The sequence below is a fragment of the Natrix helvetica genome (genome assembly GCF_964273705.1).
Source record: "Natrix helvetica genome assembly, chromosome: 1".
Lineage (NCBI taxonomy): Eukaryota > Metazoa > Chordata > Lepidosauria > Squamata > Natricidae > Natrix > Natrix helvetica.
The window spans coordinates 353,372,837-353,397,873 of record NC_138548.1 but is presented as its reverse complement, the minus strand read 5'-3'; the positions used below and the strand labels follow the sequence as shown (position 1 = coordinate 353,397,873).

General features: G+C 41.4%; 5 protein-coding genes across 8 annotated transcripts in view; all 5 read right to left on the bottom strand.

The window, feature by feature from the left end:
* LOC309385202 (uncharacterized protein) overlaps window positions 1–5,120 on the bottom strand; it is a 32,334-nt gene extending 27,214 nt beyond the window's left edge. The window contains exon 1 of the mRNA XM_081939409.1: window positions 5,065–5,120. The gene's annotated coding sequence lies outside the window, so the exon portion shown is untranslated. The remainder of the gene's footprint in view (window positions 1–5,064) is intronic.
* Window positions 1–25,037, bottom strand: part of LOC309385203 (uncharacterized protein) — a 123,624-nt gene that overhangs the window by 36,106 nt on the left and 62,481 nt on the right. The gene's annotated exons all lie outside the window — the stretch shown is intronic.
* The window catches only part of LOC309385195 (uncharacterized protein), a 195,724-nt gene that overhangs the window by 152,012 nt on the left and 18,675 nt on the right, over window positions 1–25,037 (bottom strand). The gene's annotated exons all lie outside the window — the stretch shown is intronic.
* Window positions 1,321–25,037, bottom strand: part of LOC309385210 (uncharacterized protein) — a 61,517-nt gene continuing 37,800 nt past the window's right edge. The window contains exon 2 of the mRNA XM_081939420.1: window positions 1,321–3,885. Within this exon, the coding sequence (XP_081795546.1) occupies window positions 2,391–3,710 (1,320 nt within the window). The 5' untranslated portion in view covers window positions 3,711–3,885 and the 3' untranslated portion in view covers window positions 1,321–2,390. The remainder of the gene's footprint in view (window positions 3,886–25,037) is intronic.
* LOC309385206 (uncharacterized protein) lies at window positions 13,935–23,309 on the bottom strand. The gene is made up of 2 exons (XM_081939414.1): window positions 23,212–23,309; window positions 13,935–16,960 (listed from the first exon to the last, which is right to left on the bottom strand). Exon 2 carries the CDS (start codon window positions 16,587–16,589, stop codon window positions 14,967–14,969), a length of 1,623 nt encoding a protein of 540 aa, XP_081795540.1. The 5' UTR covers window positions 16,590–16,960; window positions 23,212–23,309; the 3' UTR covers window positions 13,935–14,966.

Sequence of the window (25,037 nt, the reverse complement as noted above, 5' to 3'; positions counted from 1 at the left end):
CAAAATTCTGCATTGGCGACAGGAAAGGCATCCGGCCAGTAAACACTCAGCTCCATTCAGTTGCCCAGATTCCACCCCGCAAAGGATTACAGGGTCATTAAATAACACCCCCTCCCCCCCAAAAAACAATTGCATGCTTTCAAACTGCTAGGTGTGCAAGAGTTAGATGACTGAAAATACCCCCCACCCTTCTCTCTCTTCACCGAACTCTCTCCTCCATCTGGTGATTGGTGAAATGAAGGAAGACTCTGCCCGAAGACCGATGATGCTGCAGAAGGGAGAATTCCCATTGGTCCTCTGGGGCTTCGTCGGTTCCTGGGAAAACGTGATTCGCTGGTTGGAGCTTGCGTTTCTCTGCACATCCAGGGTTTCTCAGGCATTGCGTCGTCTGAAGCCCCGTTCTGGGCTCGGCAGTCTTTCTGCGATCCCTTCGCTTTGCGGAGAGAGGGAAGCTGAGTGGAATTGAACTGTCTGAGCCAAAGGGGTCCACGGGATCTTGAGACTTGGTTTTTGAGCAGTACCAATCCATTCCACTCTTTCCTTTCCCTTTCTGTCCTTCTTCTATCTTCCTTCCCTTTTCCTTTTCTTATTTCCTTTTCCCTTCTTTTTTCTTTTCCCTTCGCTTCCCCCCTTCTTCATCCTTTCCTTTCTTCTTTCCCATTTCCTTTCCTTCTTTTCGATTTTCTTTCCTTTCTCTTTTCCTTTCCCATTTCCTTTCCTTTTTCCTTCCCTTCTTTTCCATTTCCTTCCCTCTTTCCTTTCTCTTTTCCTTTCCTTATTTCCTTTTCCCTTTCCTTCGCTTTCCCTCCCTTCTTCATCCTTTCCTTTCTTCTTTCCCATTTCCTTTCTTTCTTTTCCATTTCCTTTCCTTTCTCTTTCCCATTTCCTTTCCTTTCCCTCCCCCTTCCTTCCCTTCCTTTCTTCCTGGGGATCTGAGGGAGAGGGAGGGGACCCTTTTCCTCCTTGCCCCCCTCCCCAACATCTGCTCTGATGGCAATTATGGCTAAAAAAACCTCAGGGGCTCAGGCATGGAAATGTGCCGCTCAAACACTATACTTTTCCACACACACTGAAAAAAAAATTAGGGGGAACATTGGCAGCCACCTTCCTGCCTAACCTAACACTGAAGTGGAACTTGTGGCTTTCCGTTCAAGGTCCTTGATTCTTATATTTTTTCCCTGTTTTTAATATAATAAATAAATAAATATTTATTTCTTAGCCGCACCCTCTCCCGAAGGACTCGGGGCGGCGTACAACAAAACATAGGAAATAAATATATCGACATACATATAACAAAACATATACCAAGACATATATACGACATATACAAGGAGGAGGATAATAATAGTAAACATATAATGTTTAATATAAATAATAAACATTATTTTCATAAGTAACAAAAATGACCATGGAAATGTCTTCAGACAACACTGGCTCTCTCAGGTAAGAAACAGAGAAGAGCACCACTCTCTAGAGTTGGATACAATTGGTCAAAGGAAACCTTTGCCTTAATTATTATTTGAAACCGAAGATAATAGTAACAAGAACCAATATACCAAAGCTGCTTCCAATTTACTTTACAGTGAACATAAGTAGAAATATAAAATTGTATCTTACTCTATGGTTATAAAAATTAACTTCTTTTTTACGATTACTTGGTTTTTAATAAACAAAACTATAAGGCATAACTTCATTTTTTCTGTGTCACACAAACCTCTAAAGGGCTTTCAATCAGCAAAGAATATAGACAATGTCTTTTCTCTGATTGAGGAAGTTGATTATTCATCTCAACAAATTCCATCATCTTCAAGAACCATTCCACCATTGTGATTAAAGTTGAGGCTTTCCACTTTAGTGCATAGAATACAGGTGATCGTTCTTATGACGAGAGTGGGGGCAGAAATGTTGGTCCTAAGTCATTGTGGTCATAAAAGCAAGATACTCATGTGATTGCCTCTCTCAACAACCAGAATCCTGCTCCCTCCAAGTTGCGATCGCTAACAGACCATGTAGGTCAACAAGCAGAGTGAAAGTTGCCTGCCAAAAGAGGGCAGGCAGTACCCCTTTATGTGCAAAAGGGAATTTCATAGCTGGACTGGTTTCTTTCGGCAGCCAACCATACGATTTCACCTGTCTTCCTTGTGTGGAAGGGAACAACTGCACTGGGCCAGAAAAAGGAAGCTCAGAGAGGGCTTGGACCTCCCAACACAGATCTCCTTCATGTTAATAATAAGACATGTTTGAATAAAAATAATTTCTCAGATGAGCTTGGAATGAGAGATCAGAAACGATATTGATGATTCCTCTACACACATCAAATTACACTCATGGAATATCTTCTGTACGATAAGAGAGGAATTTTGTCTGAAACACTGTCAGCAATCTAGGCATTAAAATGGTTTCTCCCCTATGTGTAACCTTACATGATTTATAAGGCTAGACCTGATACTGAAATCTTTCCCACAATCCGGACATTCATACGGTCTCGCTCCTGTGTGAGTCCTCTGGTGTATCACCAGCTTGGAATTCTGCACAAATGTTTTCCCACACTCCAGACACTCATATGGTTTTTCTCCGGTGTGAGTTCTCTGGTGTATCACGAGGGCAGAATTCCAATGGAAACCTTTACCACAATCCAGACACTGATATGGTTTGTTGCCTGTGTGAGTTCTCTGGTGTAGCACCAGGTGAGAATTCCGACAGAAACCTTTCCCACAATCAGGACACTTATATGGTTTTTCTCCTGTATGAGTTCTCTGGTGGATCACCAGATTGAAATTCCTACTGAAACCTTTCCCACAATCAGGACACTCATATGGTTTCTCTCCTGTGTGAGTTCTCTGGTGTAACAGGAGGTTGGAATTCTGCTTGAAACTCTTCCCACAATCCAGACACTGATATGGTTTCTCTCCTGTGTGAGTTCTCTGGTGTATCACCAGATTGGAATTCTGACTAAAACTTTTCCCACAGTCCGGACACTGATATGGTTTATCTCCTGTGTGAGTGCTCTGGTGTATCATCAGATTGAAATTCTTACTGAAACTTTTCCCACAATCCGGACACTCATATGGTTTCTCTCCCAAGTGTGTCTTCTGGTGTATAACCAAATCGGAATTCCGAATGAAACATTTTCCGCACTCCAGACACTCATATGGTTTTTCTCCTGTGTGAGTCCTCTGGTGTATCATCAGGGCGGAATTCCAATTGAAACTTTTACCACAATCCAGACACTGATATGGTTTATTACCTGTGTGTGTTCTCTGATGTACCACCAGGTTAGAATTCCAAGAGAAACCTTTCCCACAATCAGGACACTTATACGGTTTCTCTCGTGTGTGAGTTCTCTGGTGTTCCACCAGGTGGGAATTCCGACTAAAACTTTTCCCACAATCCAGGCACTCATACGGTTTTTCTCCTGTGTGAATCCTCTGATGTATCACCAGTTCAGAATTCCAATTGAAACCTTTTCCACAATCCGGACACTGATATGGTTTCTCTCCTGTGTGAGTCCTCTGGTGTATCACAAGGTTGGCATTCTGAGTGAAACTTTTCCCACAATCCTGACACTCATATGGTTTATCTCCCATGTGAGTCCTCTGGTGTATCATTAGGTCGGCATCATTATTTCTACTTTTTCCGAATTTGGAAATTATCCCCTTTGACTTTTCTTTTAATCTTTCCTTGAGTTCTACATCCACTATTGTTTCCATCTCAAAACTTTATTCTTGTTACTCTTTCCCTTGTTTCTCATCTTCTGAGGAAAGAGAAGAGTTTTTATACTTTCTGCAGGTAGTGGAAAATATTTTGATTGATTTTTTGTTTTGTTTTTTAAATCTGCTTTTCATTCTCTGTTATTCACAGTCCTCTTCTTAGCATCTTCTTTGTCTGTAAGATCCATATTAATGAGTTAGTATGATTATTGTTTTAAAAAATGGCTGCAGAACACAAGGAAACAGCAAAATAAGCCCCACATACATTACCATGGAAAAGTATCAAAATGCTACCTTAACCTGTAATAATTATGGTACATTTGGCACATAAAAAATTTAAGTTCAAATATCTGCTCCATCATTAAGTTTTCTTTTTGCATTGTGTATATTATTATTGTGTGTGTATGTGTGTGTGTGTGTGTATATATATATATATATATATATATATATATATATATATATATATATATATATATATATATATATATATATATATATATATATATATATATATATATATATATATATAGCATTGAAAATTGTTATTATAAAATAGTCCTCAAAATACTGACTATCATACATATGCACACATAAATACACATCTATGAGTTTGTGTATGTAAAAAAACTGTATTTCAGTCTGCAAAATGTCCCAAAAGGGTATTCTCTCAAATTCTTTGATCTGATTTTAGAAAGGTGGGACACTATGCAAAATTCTGCTTCGCCCATGAAATTCCTCATTTGACAGGTCAATAAAATGGATCAATAAAATCAGAAGGAATCAGGTGTTGAAAATTGTTATAAAATATTCCTGAAAATACTGCAGATTATACAGATACACCTATATGCACACATAAATACACATCTATGAATTTGTGTATGGAGAAAAACTCTGTTTATTTCAGTCTGCAAAATGTCCCAGAAGGGTATTCTCTCAAATTCTTTGATCTAATTTTAGAAAGGTGGGACACTAAGAGATGAAATGATGCCCAAATCCTATGCAAGATTCTCTTTTGCCCATGAAATTCCTCATTTGACAGGTCGATAAAACGGGTCAATAAAATCAGAAGGAATCAGGTGTTGTGTGAATACTGAGGGAGATGGAAGGTTAAGGAACATGAAACAGAAATCAATATAAAGATTTTTAAAATTCCCCAAATCTCCCATTGGTAAAATCACAGGCAGCAATTTTAAATCATGGAGCAAAAGGATAAAAACATTTGGGGAGAGAAAGAATATGCAGCAGGAGCAGCCAATATCTTTCAGCCTTGTCCCTTCGCTGCGTCATACACCGTGGAGGAAGCCAAAGGTCCCGACTTTCTCCCGGCTTCTCCTCCGACCTTCCCTCCACTCACCTCCCAGGAGCCGCTTCGACCCTCCAAAAGGCAGAAGAGGCTCCGCCGACACCATCGTGGCTGAGGAAGAGGAAGTTACTTTTGCCTTTCGCCTCCTCTCCTCTCCACATCCTCTCTAGCAATGTAATACTCTATCGTTCCAACCCATTCAATCTCAGCCTCGGCACCTTCCCTAGAATATGTCGGTCGCCGCTGAACTGTATTCACAGCTTTCTACGATTGAATGCCGCTTATTTGTAGATCGCCATCTAGTGACATAAGACCGAAAATCACACTCATTCTTCATTGAGTCCGGGCTTCCTTCTCTACCATCAACTCCTTTTTGACTCCTAGCGATCTTGTGGATAGAATAGAATAGAATAACAGAATTGGAAGGGACCTTGGAGGTCTTTTAGTCCAACCCCCTGCCTAGGCAGGAAACCCTATACCACTTCAGACAAATGTCTATCCAACATCTTCTTAAAGACTTCCAGTGTTGGGGCATTCACAACTTCTGGAGGCCAGTCGTTCCACTGATTAATTGTTCTTTCAGGACATTTCTCCTTAGTTCTAAGTTGCTTCTCTCCTTGATTAGTTTCCACCCATTGCTTCTTGTCCTGCCTTTGGGTGCTTTAGAGAATAGTTTGACTCTCTCTTCTTTGTGGCAACCCCTGAGATATCAGAACACTGCTATCATGTCTCCCCAGTCCTTTTTTTTGCTAAACTAGACATACCCAGTTCTTGCAACCATTCTTCATATGTTTAGCCTCCAATCCCCTAATCATCTTGCTCTTCTCTGCACTCTTTCTAGAGTTTCAGCATCTTTTTTACATCATGGTGACCAAAACTGGATGCAGTATTTGAAGTGTGGCCCTACTAAGGCATTATAAATTGGTATCAACACAGTACATGATCATGATTCTATCCCTCTGTTTATGCAGCCTAGAATTGTGTTGGCTTTTTTGGCAGCTGCTGCACACTCCTGGCTCATATTTAAATGGCTTTTGTACATGGACATCTATCCCATGCTTTTTCTTTGAAGTCTCCCAAGAGGGCACTCATGGCCCCTGGAGCTAGGCTGCGTCATTTGCAAGAAGTGGGAACTAAACCAAAGGAAAGCACCCTTGGGGGAAATGATGTAGAAATAGGAAACAAAAGACTGGCCTAAACAATTGCTAGCTTCATCCCACTAATGGAAGAATGAAATACGGGACAAAACCTTGAAGCATGTTACTTCCAAACCTGTCTAGCCAGGAGATATTATTTTTCTATCTGGATTCTTGCAGGAGCTAAATCTCACTAGAGGGCAGAATTCCTCTGAGGAGTCTTCCCTGTTTCCAGAGGAGTTAAGATGCCAGCATTGAATATTTCCAGTCAGCTTGGGTAAAACATTTGGAGGGAGCCAGTTTGTTGAAAGCTGATCTAAAGAGTTCTGCATAGTTGGCTCAGCTCACCCTCTAAACCCCTCTACATCCCAAAATGTTATGATGGAACCACCAACAGGCCAGAGGCTCCGAGACAACTAGCTTCACTTCTGGGCAGGGCTGTGTCCATGCACATCCAGAAAGCTAAGGTTCCCCGCAAGCTAGCTTTGTTCCTGAAGGAGGAGCTTTTAAGCCCCCTAGCACAGCAGTCTCCATTAGGTCAAAGTGAGTGAGACACATATAGGTAGTCCTCGGCTTACGACCACAACTGGGCCCAAAATTTCTGCTGTTAAGTGAGATTTATTAAATGAGACATTTATTACATGTCTTTTCCCCCATTTTACAACCTTTCTGGCCAGAGTTGTTAAGCCAACCACTGCTGGTGTTAAGTTAGTCACACAGTTGTTAAGTGAATCTGGGTTCCCCGTTGACTTGTCAGAAGGTTGCAAAAAGGGATCCCATGACTCCAGAACACTGCAACCGTCATGAGTTAATTTGCCAAGAGTCTATAAGTGTGAAAAGTGGTCATAAGTCATTTTTTTCAGTGCCAATGTGACTTAATGAATTGTTGTAAATCGAAGATTACAAGTACATATCAGGGCCCAGAGAAAGGGAACTCGGAAAGAGGCTATCTGTATTTGGTAAAAAAAACTAATACATTTTTCGGGAGAACCAGAGCTGATGTTGCGACGGTACGACGTGCGACCTCGGAGCTCTGAGATCACAGTCAACACTTTTGCCACTGGATGGTCCATCTGGACTTAAACTGTCCTGAAGAGATGGTGACACGGAAGAGTACGTCTTGCTGATCTCAGGGACATCGCAAAGTCCCTGATTGATCCAAGAGTATCTCTTCTAGCCGGCAACAAAAAGCACTGCCTCAAGCTGCTGAAGTTGGGACAGCTCCGCAACGGGAGGGAAAGCGGAAAGAGAAAATGTGTCCATCTGGTGAGGAAACCTTATTTTTATAAAAGACTGCCCAAAAAAGATTGAATTTATATTAAACTGGTAAAGAAAAGGAAATAAGCGGCGAAACTAAGTATTATTGGACAGTGTGTTATCTTTTTTTATTTTATTTTTTTCTATCGATGGAAGTTGTGTGAACATTTTTTAGTTATTAAAGTGAAAGTTTCGGATTTTCTTCTTCTATTTCCTTTTTATCTATGGATTAAATCTTTTCCTCTATTTCTACAACACTGGTTGGGATGGAGTTTCTTTTTATTTTGTTTCATTTAAGAACTTTGTTTCTTCTAAGCCTGAAACGTAAAGAAGATTTAAAAGGTATATAAAGAGAGTAGTAATCTTAGAGGGAAAAGAAGTTACACTGCCACTTGGAGGTTGGATGTTGAGACCTGAAAGCATTGCTTTTTCTTTTTCCCCTTGATCATTTTGACCTTGCACTTCAAAGGCTTCAGCTTCTTTATAGAGAAGAGCATGGGTTGTTTACGCAGGTACTCTCTGGATGCTTGTTGCTAGCTGGAAAGAACTGAAAACAAAGATTTGTTTTTAAACTAGAGTGGCAGTGTTTATTAATTGGAAGGATGATACTACTTCAAAAAGAAACCATAACATTACAACAGATTATGTCTGAAATTCAAAAATTATTAGAAACAACAGAGAGAATTGAGAAGAGATTGGAAAATATTGAAAATATAAACTTTAATGTGGTAAAACCTGATGGAAAAATGCAAGCAAATGGAAGATATTCAGGAAATGGAAAAAGTGGAGGCTGGAGTACTAAAACCCCAGGGGAAAAATGAATAAAGAGGCAAGATAACTTTGGATAGTGACAGTGAACTGAGTGTGGTTGGAGATGGAAAGAGTGGAACAAGGAAAGGGAAGATAGATGGAAAGGTGCTTTACTACAGATTTCAAGGTATAGAAGAAGAAAAAAGAGAAGGGTGGATGGACTTAAGGAGAGAAATTTTGACAAAAACACTACTGATAACAAAAGATAAATTGATTTAAGAAGCTGATGGAGGGTTTCGAGATTTTACAAGATATGTAATAAGCAACAAGTTGCGAAGAGAAGTCCAAACAAATTTGATTAAGGAAATAATCAGAAGACTAATTCCACAAACGGCAAAAGAAATAGGACTACACTATTACTGGAAAGACACAGGTTGAGATATGAAAATTAATAATAAAACACTAGTTAAATTTAGTTAAAATTAGAGCATTATGTTAAAATGTAGTGATAATTGTTAGATACTAGCTACAGTTATAATGGCTTCCACCAAGGTCCTCTGTTCTGGCGGGAACAGAGGTTTAATCTCATTGGTCGAAGGGTCTGACAGCTCCCTATAAAAGGGCTGCTGTCAGACTCAACCTTCGCTGGATTGTACATACTTGTTCTGTTACAATAAGGAACTGTTGTTGCCTTTAGTCTGAGTGTGCCTTTCCATTACCCGATCTAACACTGGCCATGAAGGTGGGATTGGAAGGCAACTGGCATGAAGGTGGGATTGGAAGGCAACTAGGCGAACTAAAAAGAGCGTAGCAATTCAGCAAGTAAATCCAGCCCGGAGCTCAGCGTTGCTTCGAGCAGCCATTTTTGAGCGGCAAACTCAAAATGCCCTCAGAACACAAAATGGCCATGCACACCCCACCGACTCCGTATGACCAGTCACCGAACACTGGGAATCATATATGTTGAGGTTCGACTGCTTCCTCGAAGCCAACGACCTCCTGGGCCTTTCTGAAGGCCGCAAGAAGAACATGTTCCTAGGTTACTGTGGACGGGAAGTGTTCGAAACAGCCAAAGACCTCTCTGAGCCAACGCTGCTACAATCGGTCGCTTGGTCAGTGCTTCAACAGATGCTGAGGACATACTATGCTCCCAAGCCGTCTAAGCATGTCCGCCGGCACGAATTTAACTTTCGCAACCAGAAGGAAGGTGAATCTATCAACGAGTACATTGCAGTGCTACAAAAGGCCGCAGCGTACTGCGAGTTCTGAGACCTAGACAAACTTATTCTTGACCGCATCATATGCGGTGTGTGGGACATTAATTTACAGAGGAGGTTACTTGCCAAATCTAACCTCCCTCTACAAACTGCCTTGGATGAAGCCAGGGCATCTGAATCTGCAGTCAAGTCTACAGAAACCCTGCAGCGCCAAAGCACTCCGCAAGACGTGCGAAAGAGCGCACATGTACATCACGAGGCTGCAGAGGACAAGAGCTCAGAAGACGAGGATGACAGCTTCCGCATGCGCAGCAGCCACGCCAAGCTGGCACGCAAAGTCGAACTGCATTTCCCCCCTTGCACAAGCTGCGGAGGGGACCATGCCAGATCTGCTTGCCATTTCCACGACACTATCTGCCAGTGCTGCAAGCGAAAGGGGCACATCGCCAAGCTTTGCAGAAGTGAGCACCCCACGACAACCTGGCAGCCAAGAAACTGACCCAACCACCAGCAGAGGCCCAACCAAGGGACATGGCAGAAGCCACCACGGGGCTCAGAGGGCGACACCAGAGTCACCTACCACACCTCTATCGGCCAAGTCCGCAGTAGGCGGTAAAAAAAGCTGAAGGTCACAGTCCTCATTGAGGGCTCTCCATGCAAGATGGAGATTGACACAGGGTCATCACTGACCATCATGCCATGATCTACACTCAAGCAGGCTATCCCTAGCCTGAAGAAGCAGCATCTACGCACCCGTGACATCTGCCTTCGTGATTACCAGGGGAACCGGGTCCCCATCGTGGGGCAGGGCACCTTTTGGGTGCAATTAAAAAATACAGCTCCCAGTAACGGTGGTCAGCGGGGACCTGCAGAGCCTCCTGGGCCTTGAAGCCCTGGGCCTAGAAGTGACCGGTATTAACACCTTGAAAGATGAGAGTTCGAGGACGTCTTTGGCACCAGTCTGGGTAAGTATGTGGGGACTCCAATCTCTTTTAATTTGGACCCCAACATAGCCCCCATAAGGCTAAAGCCCAGGAGAGTACCTTTCGCTCTCCACCCCAAAATTGACCTGGAAATTGACAAGCTCGTAGGCCAGGGAATCCTAGAGCCAGTTGATCACGCACGCTGGGAGACCCCTATAGTGACACCTGTCAAATCTGACGGGTCTGTCCGCATCTGCGCAGACTACAAATGCACAATCAATAAAGTTTTACAACAAAGCGCTTACCTGTACCCATTGTACAGCATTTATTACATTCTTTAGGCCCCAGCAAAGTGTTCATTAAATTGGACATGGTGCAGGCATACCAACAATTGCCTGTAGATGGCCCTACGGTGGAGGCCCAAACCATTGTGACGCACAGGGGTGCATTCAAATGTAACTGCCTGTAATTTGGAATTAGTATCGCCCCTGGACTGTTCCAAAGCAACATGGAACGGCTTTTGCAGGGGAATCCAGGAGTTGTCCCCTATTTTGACAATATCTTGGTATCGGCTGCAAATGAGGCGCAACTTTTCAAATGTTTACGAACTCTTTTGACCTTTTGTTGTTGCCTTTAGCCTGAGTGTGCCTTTCCATTACCCGATCTAACAATAATGATAAAGTTAAGTAAATAATTGATAATGGTAACAATGTATACATATGTATTAGTTTGATAAGAGGAAATTTGGTATAAATTTTAAATGGTGAAAAAAAGGGGGAAAGTAAGTTAAACTTAGTCAAACTACTGTTAAATAAATGACTGATAATGATAATAATGTTAATTTGTATTGACATGATAAAAGGGAAATTGGATATAAATTGTAAACAATTATTAAGAAAAGAGGTCTAAAGGTTTTGTTATTAAACATAATTAACTTTTATTTTGAATGTGTTATAAAGGTATAATGTGGCTGGATGATATTGAAAATAGATAAGGGAATGCCACTATGTGGTTTTGTTTTAAACTTTGGAATGTTTGTTATAAAGGGACATTAAAACAACTATAGTCATATGAAGGATGAGGTATGATGATAGCAATATACATAAATATATGTGATGTAAAATATATAACTTGATATAAATCAGAGGTGATGACTGTGGAAGGGATGCACGAAAGTTCTTGGTAACCAATTGACACACTTTCTATAATTTGTAATGGAAGATGATTTTGTTTGCCTTTATTCAAAAAATAACTAATACATTTTTCAAAGAAATCTTTGAAAGCGTTGTGAAAACAATAGCAATGTGCATGTGCAGACAAAAGTGTTTCTGCCTGACATTCATTTTTCTAATTAGAAATTTAATCTAATATTCAAAACACACAGAAACAATAAAAAAATAAGCAATATACTAAAATTGGGGGGCGGGGAATACCTCATACAAGTATGCCTTCCCTCCTTCCCTCTATCAAGTAATTGTTATACACATTCCTGTTTGAGAACTGTATCTCCTCAGCTAACCAAAAGAAAACCCTTCATAAAAATGGATCCTGAAGTCCATTCTACAAAGAAATCCAAGCCAACATTTCCCTTCCACTTCGCTCACATCTGTGCAGAGGAACAGGGAGATTCTCTTTGGTATTGATGGGGCAGATAGAGAGGAAAGATAAAAGACACACTGAACTTTATATGAAATGGATGGACTAGAGATTAGATAGATAGATGGACAGACAGACAGACAGACAGACAGACAAATAGCAGTGGTGGGACATGACCGGTATGCTGCAGTACGGGCGTGCCGATGCCAGCTGGGAGTATCAGGTACCGTTCCGGTAGGGTGCTCCGGAGGGCCCGCCTACCCGCCGGCCCTCCTTACCTGTATTTGAGCCAATCGGGGCTTTCGCGCACGGAAAGTACGCCGCCTGCGTAACGGTCCGTCGAGCAGCGGGAGCATTGCGGGTGGTAAGTACGCAAGCTCATGTGCGTGATGGATGCTGGGCCCCGTTGCAGCATACCAGTTGCAACGGGATCCAGAACCTACCACAGATAGATGGATGGAGGGAGGGAGGGAGGAAGGGAAGGAGGATGGAGGGAAGGAGGATGGAGAGAAAGAGCAGCACTAGGGACATATAGAGATTAGGATTAGAGAAATGTAGAAGTTTGGAATAGAGGGAGATAGAAGCCTTTTGAAAGTATAGAGTGGGCATAGATCTTATAAAAATAGGCAATTGTAATAGATCTTTTACGAGAGCCATTTTGGTGTAGGGGTTAATGCCTCAGGCTAGGAACTCAGAAGACAGTGAATGGAATTCCTGGGCTGAGGATATTTGGGCCAGTTCCTCTCCCAGCCCAGAAAAGAGGAGGCCTGGAGCCACCCATCTGTAGCTCTCACCTGCCTTCCCACTTTGCAGACAAATGAGGTCCTCACTTAATGATCCAAGTGATCCTCGAGTTGTAATGGCAACTGGAACTGACAGGAATCACTAAGCGATGTAGGTATTTGGTGTCACTCTTTATAACCTCAATTAAGGATTATGCTGGATTTTCTACCTCCATGGCTGCTTCTAATCAGTATGGGTAGGAGAGAAGCTGCCGAGTCCTAGGTCCCACCAATATGGGGTTCCCTAGGGCTGAAGCCTTTCGCTGCCCCTTTTTAACATCTACATGAAACCCCCAGGGGAGCCCATCCATCCTATGATGCCCCATTATCCAGCCAGAGCTGATGCACTGGTGGTGCTTCCCAAGTTCCTGGGGGCTACCAGCTTCATTTCAACCCTGGCAAGATGAAGTGTTCGTGTGTTTTTGCCTCCGTTTCCCCCTCCCCCTTCCCATCTCCCATTTGGATCACGGCAATGGACTCTACATGGGGTTGCCAAGACCACTCAAGAACTTCAACTGGTCCAGAACACAGCAACACACACAGTAATGGGGGCTTCTAGGTTGCCCATGCAACATTTTTTGTTGTGCAAGCTGCACTGGATTTGTTTTTTTTCAGGAACAATTCAAAGTGCTGCTCATCACCTTTGCAACCCTTGCTCGCTTGCTTATCTACCTACCTACCTACCTTTATTACTTTTCCATCTCACCATCCCAACAGGTCAGATGTGGTGGCATAGGTGCTCATCTCCGTTTCAAAGCCAAAGAGACAGCGCTGTCCGAAGATGTCTCTGTGGTCATGTGGCTTGTAGGACTAAACCCCGAGGGCACACGGAATGCTATTCCCACCAAAGTGGTTCTTATTTTTCTACTTGCATTTTTATGTGCTTTCGAACTGCTAGGTTGGCAGAAGCTGGGACAAGTAACGGGAGCTCAATTCGTTATGCGGCACTAGGGATTCGAACCGCCAAACTGCCGACCTTTCTGACTGACAAGCTCAGCCACTGAGCCACCGCATCCCCAGGAGGCCTGGTAAACTTCTAATTTGAACAAAAGGAAGAATCATCTTTCTGGAATCACCTGACCATCAGAATTCCATCAACTGTGGCTTGTATTTCAAGACTCTGCATTTTTGCCACTTGCAATATATTCTGTATTAGGTTGGGCTGCCACATACATTTCCCAATTAAATAAATATAGATGCATGCATATTTTTATTCTGCCTTTATTATATTAGAAATAAGAAAGCAAACCAGTGGTGGGTTCTGGATCCCATTACAACCAGTACAGTGCAACGGGGCCTGGTGTCATCCACAGGCATGTGTGCAGCATGCGCACACATGCGCGCAGTGCATGCATGCATCCTTACCTCCATGATGCCTCCATGATGCTCCAGCTACTCAGCGGAACATCGCGCAGGCACCATACACTCCGTGAGTGGAAGCACCAAAGAGCTCAAATACAGGTAAGGAGCTCAGGCAGGCAGGTGGACCGTCCAGAGCACAGTACCAGAACGGTACCTGGTGCTCCCAGCAGGCACCGGTACGCCCATACCAGGGCGTACTGCCGCCTGCAATCCACCACTGCAGCAAACGTATCTCCTCTGTCCCCCTCCTATGATTCCCAGTTATTTTCTGCTAGCTGGGGATTTATGTAGCTTGAAATTTTGTGGAAACCCGGGTTGAAGACAGCTGAAACTTTGCAGGCTGTAGTTCTATGATCGTTTCAGATCAAAAAGCCAGAAACACCTCTAAAGCCATTTTTGTCGCAATTGCATAATTTCTGCTAAATATCTAGTTAAGATATTTAAATTTAGTAGCTGGAACAGTAGGGTTCTACAATGACCCGGAACACATAAGTATAATTGATTGGTTAGAGTGCTGGCTCCTGTTTGAGGCCGTCTGTGCTGTGATTGGTTGCTTTGTGTATGAAGGAGTTCCCTTTCTCTTTTCCCTTTTTTTTCTTCTGAGTCCTCTGATTTAACTCATAATGTTCCTCTTTGCCTGAGTATCTTGTTTGCTATAAATATAGATGTAAAATATATTTATTTACATAAAATTACAAGTCTGTGTAAGCGTATATGACTTCATTTTAACACCGGCTGCGTGGTTCCTCATATAGCCAGATACATGCATTAACTATTATCAAACTAACATTTTCCAATTTTTTCTCTCTTCCATCGTATCTAATACATGATGACTAAAAAGCATGGGGTAAGACATTAACTAATTACTCAGGTGCATTTCAAAATGGAGATTAGAAATGTTGTTCAGCTGTTCTCTACACCCATCACTTTCTACACTAAGTGCGTTTTCTTATGTGCAGCAAGGGAGGAATTTTGTGAGAAGCACCGTCCACACTCTGGACATTTGAATGGTTTCTCCCCTGTATGTAAACCTACATGATTTATAAGGCTAGACCTAGTACTGAAACCTTTCCCGCAATCCGGACACTCATACGGTTTCTCCCCTGTGTGAATCCTTTGATGTATCAGCAAGTCAGACTTCCAAATAAAACTTTTCCCACAGTATTGACACTCATATGGTTTCTCTCCTGTGTGAGTCCTCTGGTGCTTCACAAGGTTAGAATTATTATTGAAAGTTTTCCCACAATCCGGACACTCATATGGTTTCTCGCCTGTGTGAGTCCTCTGGTGTATCACCAGGTAAGAGTTCTGACTGAAACTTTTTCCACAATCCAGACACTCATATGGTTTCTCGCCCGTGTGAGTCCTCTGGTGTATCGTCAGGCAAGAGTTCTGACTGAAACTTTTCCCACAGTATAGACAGTCATATGGTTTTTCTCCTGTGTGAATCCTCTGGTGCTTCACACGGTTAGAATTATTATTGAAACTTTTCCCACAATCTGGACACTCATATGGTTTCTCGCCCGTGTGACTCCTCTGGTGTATCACCAGGTTGGAATTTTTGCTGAAACTTTTCCCACAGTATAGACACTCATATGGTTTCTCTCCTGTGTGAGTCCTCTGATGCTTCACAAGATCAGAATTATTACTGAAACATTTCCCACAATCTGGACACTCATAAGGTTTCTCACCAGTATGAGTCCTCTGGTGTATCACTAGATTGGAATTGTGCTGGAAACTTTTCCCACAATCTGGACACTCATATGGTTTCTCGCCCGTGTGAGTCCTCTGGTGTATCACCAGCCAAGAGTTCTGACTGAAACTTTTCTCACAGTATAGACACTCATATGGTTTCTCTCGTGTGTGAGTTCTCTGGTGCTTCAAAAGGTTAGAATTATTATTGAAACGTTTCATACAATCTGGACACTCATACGGTTTCTCCCCAGTGTGAGTTCTCTGGTGTATAACCAAGTAGGAATTATGACTAAAGCTTTTCCCACAATCTGGACACTCATACGGTTTCTCTCCTGTGTGAGTCCTCTGGTGTATCACCAGGTTAGAATTCTTACTGAAACATTTCCCACAATCCGAGCACTCATATGATTTCTCCGCAGTGTGAGTCCTCTGGTGTATCACCAGGTTGGAATTCTGCTGGAAACTTTCCTCACAAACTGGAAACACATACGGTTTCTCTCCCGTGTGAGTCCTCTGGTGTATCACCAGGTTGTAATGCTGACTGAAACCTTTCCCACAGTATAGACACTCAAATGGTTTCTCCCCAGTGTGAGTCCTCTGGTGAATCACCAGGTCAGAATTCTGAGTGAAACTTTCCCCAAAATCAGGACACTCAAATGGTTTCTCCCCAGTGTGAGTCCTCTGGTGTATGACCAGGGTGGTATGCTTACTTAACATTTTGGCACACTGTGGGCACTGGTAGGAGTTTTCTCGAGTATGGGTTGTTTTATGCTCAATAAGTTGGGAAGTGTAGCAAAAGACTTTTCCACATTCAGAGCATTTGTATGGTTTTTCACCAGTGTCGATTCTCTGATCCATATTCGTGATATCTTCTTCGATGGTTCAAGCAGTTTGCTTCCTCACAAGGTTCAGCCTGCATTATTGTCTGGAATGAGCGCTTCCTCCCCATAGACCTCTAGATTTTTCCTTTTTTTCTGAATGTTCCATCTTTATTTTTTTTATACAGTGCTTCCTTGAATTCCACATACACTGCTTGTTTATCAGTTCAAAACTCTTTTCCTATTTTATTTGTCTTGTCTCTTTCTGGCTGGGGAAAGAGAAGAGTTCTATGGTTATCTGGAGGAAATGGAAAAGATGTTGTGTACCAGATATACTGGATTACCCTTTCCTTTTTAAAGCTGCTTCTGATTCTCTGCCGTCCAGAAGGCTCGTCTTGGCATTCCCTTTGCCTAGAAGATGCACATAAAAGAGATACTTTAATTACTCTTTATAATAAGGTTGCAAGATGTGAAAACAAGAAAAAAGGACACATAACAATGAAAAGCAAACACGCCAAACTGCTAGGTTAACCATGGCCATTCATTATGACACATAAAAGACTAAGTTCAAATATTTACACAATCATGAAATTCCATTGTTGACTCGTGCAAATCACAGATTGTCAGCACTGCAAATTGTTATAATCATATAGATACCTGGAAATTCTGAGGATAGGAACACGGAAACACATATAGTCACCAAAAATACAGAAACACACCCCTCTATTTGTATGTACCATATGTATGTATGTAGAAAGTCCATGTCATACCACCTTACCCAGGATTTTGGCTTTTTCGTACCGGACATCGTCTCACTTATGTATTCCAACACCTGTAACATCCCTGTAATCAATTGATGCCCTGCCAGCAATGTGATCCGCCATATACTCGAGGGCAGACCTGATCCTACTGCGGGAGTCCCCCCTCTCACAAGTATGGCCCGCCGCCCTTTCGAGGGCCCACCTTGATGAGGGATTTATTAACCCAGAGAGGTGGACGAAGTGTAGTCTCAGGGGGTTTTTAATTAATTTTTTTAAGGGTATTTATTATGTATATGGTTTTTTAATGTGGTTCCTGTACACCGCCCCGAGTCCCTTCGGGGAGAGGGGGCGGTCTAGAAATCAAATAAAATTGAAATTGAAATGTGTATTTTCTGTCTACAAAATGAAAGAGGTACAGTATGTGAGCATTAAAAGAAGAAACGCCCCATATATTAATGCTGAAAGTTTAGGGAACAAACAGGGTGAACTTGAAGTATTAGTACATGAAGGTAGATGTGATATAGTTGCCATTACTGAAACTTGGTAGGATGAAACTCATGACTGGAATGTCCTGATGGAGGGATATAAACTATTCAAGAGAAACATACCTAACAAAAGAGGAGGTAGAGTTGCATTATATATAAACGATCACTACATCTCTACAGAAATATGCAAAACCAAAGATAAAAACCTTATAGAATCCATATGTGCCAATATAAAAGGAAAGAAAAATGACATTGCTATAGGAATATACTACAGGCCACCAAACCAAGCAGAAGAATTAGATGAACTCTTAGCTAATCAATTAACAATTCTATGTAGGAAACATACCACAGTAGCAATGAGAGACTTTAACTACCCTGATATCAACTGGGAGACAAACTCAGCAGTAAGTGGGAGAGCGAACAGATTCCTAACCAATTTAGCTGACAACTTTGTTTTGCAAAAGGTAGAGGAGGGTACTAGAGGAAAAACTATACTGGACCTAATTCTTATTAATAGAGAAGAAATGATAGAAGGAATTGAAGTTGCTGTAACCTTGTGTTAAAGTGACCACATCATACTGGAATTCAAAAGAATGCAAACACAAGCAATAGAATATAATCCAACCAATGTCTTAAACTCAAAGAGCTGATTTTAAGAAAATCAGGGTGACCCTAAACCAAATTTCATGGATAAAAATCCTGAAGGGGAAAACAACTCAAGAAAAGTGGGGAACACTGGAAAATATGATCATAAAAGGACAATCCAACACAATACCACTAAAAAAGAAAAACAAGAAATCCAAGAAGAAACCAGCATGATTGCATAAAGAGCTGATGTGGTTCTCATTTTCAAAAAAAAGGGGGGGGAGGGGGGAAACAAACACAGGAAACTACAGATCAACAGCCTCACTGATATCAGTACCTGGAAAGAAAAAAAATACTGGGAAAAAATAATAAAAAAGCAGATCTGTGAACATCTAGAAACAAAGTTATAAGTAGTAGCAAGCACGGGTTTGTTAAAAACAGATGATGCCAAACAATCTTATTTTATTCCTTGACAAAGTGACTACATTAATAGACCAGCGAAATGCTGTAGGCATAGTATACTTAGATTTCAGTAAGGCATCTGGCGAAGTAGACCACAACCTACTTCTTGGTAAGCTAGAAAAATGTGGACATCATCATCACCAGATGGGTTTATAACTGGCTGACAAACCATACTCAACAAGTAGTCCTTAATGGTACCATATCCACATGGAGGGAGTAAGCAGTGGGGTACCACAAGATTCTGTCTTAGGCCCAGTATTCTTCAATATCTCGGGGATTACAATCTAATTACATTACTGGTGGATTACAAATACCAAGATATTTAAATGTACAAATATAAAGAAAACAGTGCCCACATCATCATCAGCACCTGCTTCTTTGGCCTCCAGCCCTTCTGGTGTGAGAACATTGGATCCTTTGCTTCAACAAGAAAAGACTAATGCTGCACAAACATAATTAAAAGCCATGTTCCAAGCCCTCCATAAGGATCTGAAGGAAAGAATAGGGAAAGTAGAAGAGAAAATTGAAAAAGTAGAAAATAAGAAAAACTTTCAGAGAAAGCTGAAATAACAGAAAAAAGAATGGGAGAGTTTGATTATAGACTCACAACAGTAGATCAAAGTAAAGAAAAAACAATAATATCATTGGAAATGGATCAAGCAGATTATTAGTTGAGATTTCAGAACATGGAAGAAGAAAAGGGAGAAAATTTGGTGGAGATAATGGCAGACTTTTGGCAGGGACGCTGGAAGAGCCTAAGGAAAAGTTTTTGGCTGATATCGATGAAATATTTAGTATGTACACTAGATATGTGGTGAGAAATAAACTTCCTAGAGAGATCCTTGTCAGATTTACGAAGAAAGCAACAAAAACAGAAATTCTGAAGAACGCGAGAGATGACCCTTTGAAATATAAAGGGAAAGAAATAGTAGTGTTAAAACAAATCCAGAGAAGAGTTAGAGACTTAGGAAGAGAATACCAGTTTTTGACAAAGTGTTTAATCAAAAAAGGAGTGAACTTTAGATGGCTGACACCAGAAGGAATCTTGGTGACTTGGCATGAGCAAAGACAGAGATTGGATTCAAAAGAGAAGGCGGAACAATTTTATGAACAATATTTGGAACCACTAGAGGAAGAGAAACTGAGAGAGGAAAGAGAGATTAGACGGCAAGAAGAAATCACTGAAGAAACAAAAGGAAGGTACAAGAGAATAGGAGGAAAAGCAATAAGAGAAGGAATAAGGCCAAAAGAAGCAAGAGAGATAAGAGCGACTAGGACAGCAAAACCCATCTATAAGTAAATATCATGGAAGAAGAAATAAAATTATTGTCATTCAACATAGATGGACTGAATTTAGCTATAAAAAGGAAAATAACTTTTAACAAATTAGAAAAATTAAAATTGGATATAATTTGCATACAGGAAGTATATATTAAAAAGCAACATTAAAAAATGCTGGAGTACCTGAAAATTGGAAAGTTATATGCTTCTCTCTTACAACAAAGTAAGAGGGGGTGTAGCACTTTATATTAAAGAGACAATAAAGGCCAAACAAACATTTGTGGATGAGGAAGAGAGGATTTTAATGGTGGAGTTAACAATGAACCATAAAGAAATATTCTTAGTGGCAATATATGCACCAAAAAATAACCAAGAAGTGTTGTAGGTTAAACTTCACAAGAAAATAATAGAAGTGGAGTATGAACACATATGTATTGTAGGAGATTTTAACGCAATTGTAAATGCAGACTTGGACTATAAAGCTAGCAAAATAAACAAAAAAGAGAGGAAAACTCCCCCAAAAACTGCTTTTTTAAAAAAATGGTGGAAGAATTAGGTATTCAAGATGCCTGTCAAATAATTTACCCTAAGAAAGATCAATTCATGTTTTACTCAAATAGACATATGTCTTAGTCCAGAATAGATATTATGTGGATGTCAACTGAGCTAATACACAATATACAAGAAATAAATATTGAAAAGAGTACTTGGGCGGACCCTAACCCTAACCCTTTCGTTCCTCTTTTATTTCCTCTGGGAATGACCATTCATTGTCCACCTGTGTCCTTACTCCCAAGTCGACCTCTGATCTTAGCTGTTCCCTTTGTCTGGCAACTCTGCACATGTGCACACTGGGAACAGGCTCCACCTATTCGTTTCCCTCACTGATGTCTGACTCTGAGGTCAGCTGATAACTGGCATACAGGTCTGGCCCACTCTCTGCTTCCAACACAGAGCCCTCATCAGCGCCTTCCCCAGACTCCAGGACTGGCCCATGTTCCTCCCCAACTGGCTCACTGTCCGAATCTGCTGCCAGCTCCGCTGGCCACTGGCTGGCCACAACAATACTAACACTGGAAGTATTAAACAGAAATAATAGAAAGGATAAGGAGATAAGAGCTGTGGAAATAATGAAGGAAGAAAATAAATTATAGGCGTTTGCGATTTGGTTTTTATTTTAGAAGATCCACAAGAAATGTGGCCCAAATTTTAAAAAGAATAGAAGAGTATGGTGAAGTGACAGGTCTGAAAATGAACAAAGAAAAACTAAGATTTTACTGAAGAATATTATGGAAAAGCAGAAAAGAGAATTAATGAACAGATTAGATATCCAGATCACAAGAAAGTAAAATATATAGGAATACAATTAACAGCGACATGTGTAACGATAAAGGAAGAAAGTTATTATAAGTTGATACAACAAATTAAAATAGACTTGGAAAAATAGAACAGCTTACAACTATCGTTAATAGGAAAAATAGCTATAATTAAGATGAAGGTACTACCAAGGTTATTATATTTATTTCTGACAATTCCAATAAGATTGGAGAAAAAGTATTTTGAAGACTATATAATATAAATATAAATCAATAATAAAATATATCCGGCAGGGGAAAAAAGCAAGAATTAATTTAAAACTATTACATGATGCAAGAACTAGAGGTGGTTTTGGATTACCAAATTGGGAATTATATTATCAGGTAGTGGCGGTAACGTGGATGAAAGAATGGATTGTACTGAGAAATACAAGACTATTGTTATTGGAGAGACATGATTTGCAACTGAGTTGGCATGCCTTCTTATGGTATGGGAAAAGTAAGATACATGATTACTTTCAAAGACACTATACAAGAAATACTTTACCATTAAAATGGGAGAAAGTTAGAGAACAACGATACTTAAAGATACCAGTCTGGCTTTCAATGATGGAAGCACTAATACACCCAAATATTATGAATAGGGGAAAGATTCTTGATATTTTGACTGAAAAGGGGGAGCTTAAAACTAAGCAAGAATTAAAAAAACAAGGGATCAACATGGCTTGGTATACACAACTGCAAATACAGTCTAGGTATGAAAAAGATGATAAATTATATGAGTTTTATATGGAGTTGACAGAATTAGATAAGATATTAACAGGAACAGAAGAGAGGATGAATGTATGTGTATGTGTGTATGTATGTATGTATGTATGTATGTATGTATGTATGTATGTATGTATGTATGTATGTGTATACCAGGGGCTGTAACACAAATACACACCTATTTCCCTGGCTCAGCTGATAAGGAGGAGAGTCTGTGGCTTAGTGGCTAACAAATCTGCCTAATATGTAACACAGCCCAGGTTCAAATCCCAGTAAGGGTATGGCTAGCTGATGAGAGCTAAATAGCTTGAAATAGATCTAACAAGTGAAAGTAACAATGATAGCTTGGGCAAAAAAAAATTGGTTATACAATAGAACTAGCTAAATGGCAGCAACTATGGGATAGAAATTATAAATTAACGTCAATTGGTTGAGCGCGGACTCCGGCTACCGAACCGGTAGTGAAGATAATAGGATTACATAATTGAAGAGAAACTTCCGAACAGTGAGGACAATTAACCAATGGAACAGCTTTGCCTTCAGAAATTGTGGGTGTTTCATCCCTGGAGGTTTTTAAGAAGAGGTTGGATAGTCATTTGCCTGAAATCTTATAGGATCTCCTGCTTGAGATGGGGGCTGGACTAGAAGACCTCTAAGGTCCCTTCCAGGTCTATTCTGATTCTGAAATGCTAAAGCCTCTGCAAGATTTAAAGCACCGGTGTTGCCCGTGAATCTCCTCCCTTGCAAACAAAGCAACAGGCTCACAAGAAACACACGGAATCCACCCTAACGGGGCAGTAGAGTTGAAATCTCCCAATCAAGGGAAAATTGCATGCAACTTAAAACCTGCAGCTCTGGTGGAATAAAATTGGGCTGCGGGGTGGAGGAGGGATATGCAGGAGGCGACGGATTTTAACAGAGTTCATTATCTGCTGCTACAACGTGGAGCAAACCGAACAGCCTGACTTGCTCCTGGCTTCTCCTCCCACCAGCAGTCCACTCACCTTCCAGCCGCCGCTTCGACCCAGGAAAAACTACAACAGCCACCGCGATCCTCCATTAGGAAGCCGGAAGACGAAGTTTCCCAGGGCTTCGCCTTTCCATATTCTCTCTAGAAATCCGTGACTCTATGGTCTCAATTCCTTTCAGTTCAGCTACAGGCGCTTGATACTGTAATTGCGACTATCCAGGCGCGCTTATTGCCTGACCTTCTAGATCGCCCGAGCTCTAGCTTCATCAGATTAGCTGAGTGCTTGCTGGCTCCTAAAAGTTTATGAAGTTCTTGCCTTTTATTCTGAGCCCCTAAATGATTGACAGCCTGCCGTCTTCATATTATTAATAGAATAAAGCGGGACAAAACCTGGTATTGTATTCCCACATTGTTTCCAACGTCATCTAGATAGGAGATTCTATCATGCTCTCTGTATTTCTATTATGCTCTCTGCTCACTAGAGCAGCCTTCCCAATTCTCAGTGTACTAAGATTTCAGCCTTGAGAATTCCCAGGCTGCTTTGGAAAAACACTTGGAGGTCACTAGTTTGGCAGGCTGGAAGCTGATCTAAAGATTCCTGAATTTTAGCTGTCACTGGAGATCAAAAACTCTACATCCTAACATTTTTATTACTGATTCACTTGAGAGCCAATAGTGGCTGTTTCTGTATCTGCAGACCCTGGCTATGGTCAATCATGCCCTAGTTACTTGCATATTGGATGACTTCAATAAACTTTGCTGCCCTTGAATGGTATCCAAGTTTTAGCTGGTAAGAGAATACAATTGCCGGATAAGCTATATGTGCTTCTGAAGCAGCACACCTCTGCTCCGTGAGTTGCCTTGGTTGCCAGTTTGCTTGCAGGCACAGTTCATGGTGTTGGTTTTGCCATTTTAGCAGGATTTGGCGGGCACTGGAGATCAACAACTCTCTACATTCTGAAGGTTTGCCAACACTGGATGGGATGGATGGATGGATGGATGGATGGATGGAAGGAGGAAAGGAGGATGGAGAGAAAGAGAGCGGTACTACGGAGATTAGGATTAGATAAATGTAGAAATTTGGAATAGAGGGAGATACAAGCCTTTTGAAAGTATACAGTGGGCATAGATCTTATAAAAGTAAGCAATTGCAATAGATCTTATACAAGAGCCATTTTGTGTAGGGGTTAATGCCTCAGGCTAGGAACTCAGAAGGCAGTGAATGGAATTCCTGGGCTGGGGATATTTGGGCCAGTTCCTCTCCCAGCCCAGAAAAGAGGAGGCCTGGAGCCACCTGTCTGTAGCTCTCACCTGCTGGTCTGCTTGCCTGGGACGCCTATCCCTTCCCACATTACAGACAAATGAGGTCCTCACTTAATGACCCAAGTGATCCTGGAGTTGTAATGGCAACTGGAACTGACAGGAATGCCCTCACTAAGCGATGTAGATATTTGGTGTCACTCTTTATAACCTCAATTAAGGGTTATGGTGGATCTTCTACCTCCGTGGCTGGTTCCAGTCGGTATGGGTAGGAGAGAAGCTGCCGAGTCCTAGGTCCCTCCAATATGGGGTGCCCTAGGGCTGAAGCCTTTGGCTGCCCCTTTTTAACATCTACATGAAACCCCCAGGGGAGCCCATTTGTGCCCTTTCTTGGAGTGGGAGGCCTTACACATGGGTACTCATAGACCACTCAAACTTTAACTGGTCCAGAACACATCAACACACACAGAAATGGGGGCCTCTAGGTTGCCCATTAACATTTTTTTTTTTGTGCAAGCTGCACTGGATTTGAGTTTTTTTTCCAGGAATAATTCAAAGTGCTGCTCATCACCTTTCTCTCTGGTTCACTTCTCTCCCTCC

Coding starts and splice junctions, on each gene's coding strand:
- LOC309385206 (XM_081939414.1), bottom strand. CDS start 16,589: ATGGATCAGAGAATCGACACTGGTGAAAAACCATACAAATGCTCTGAA.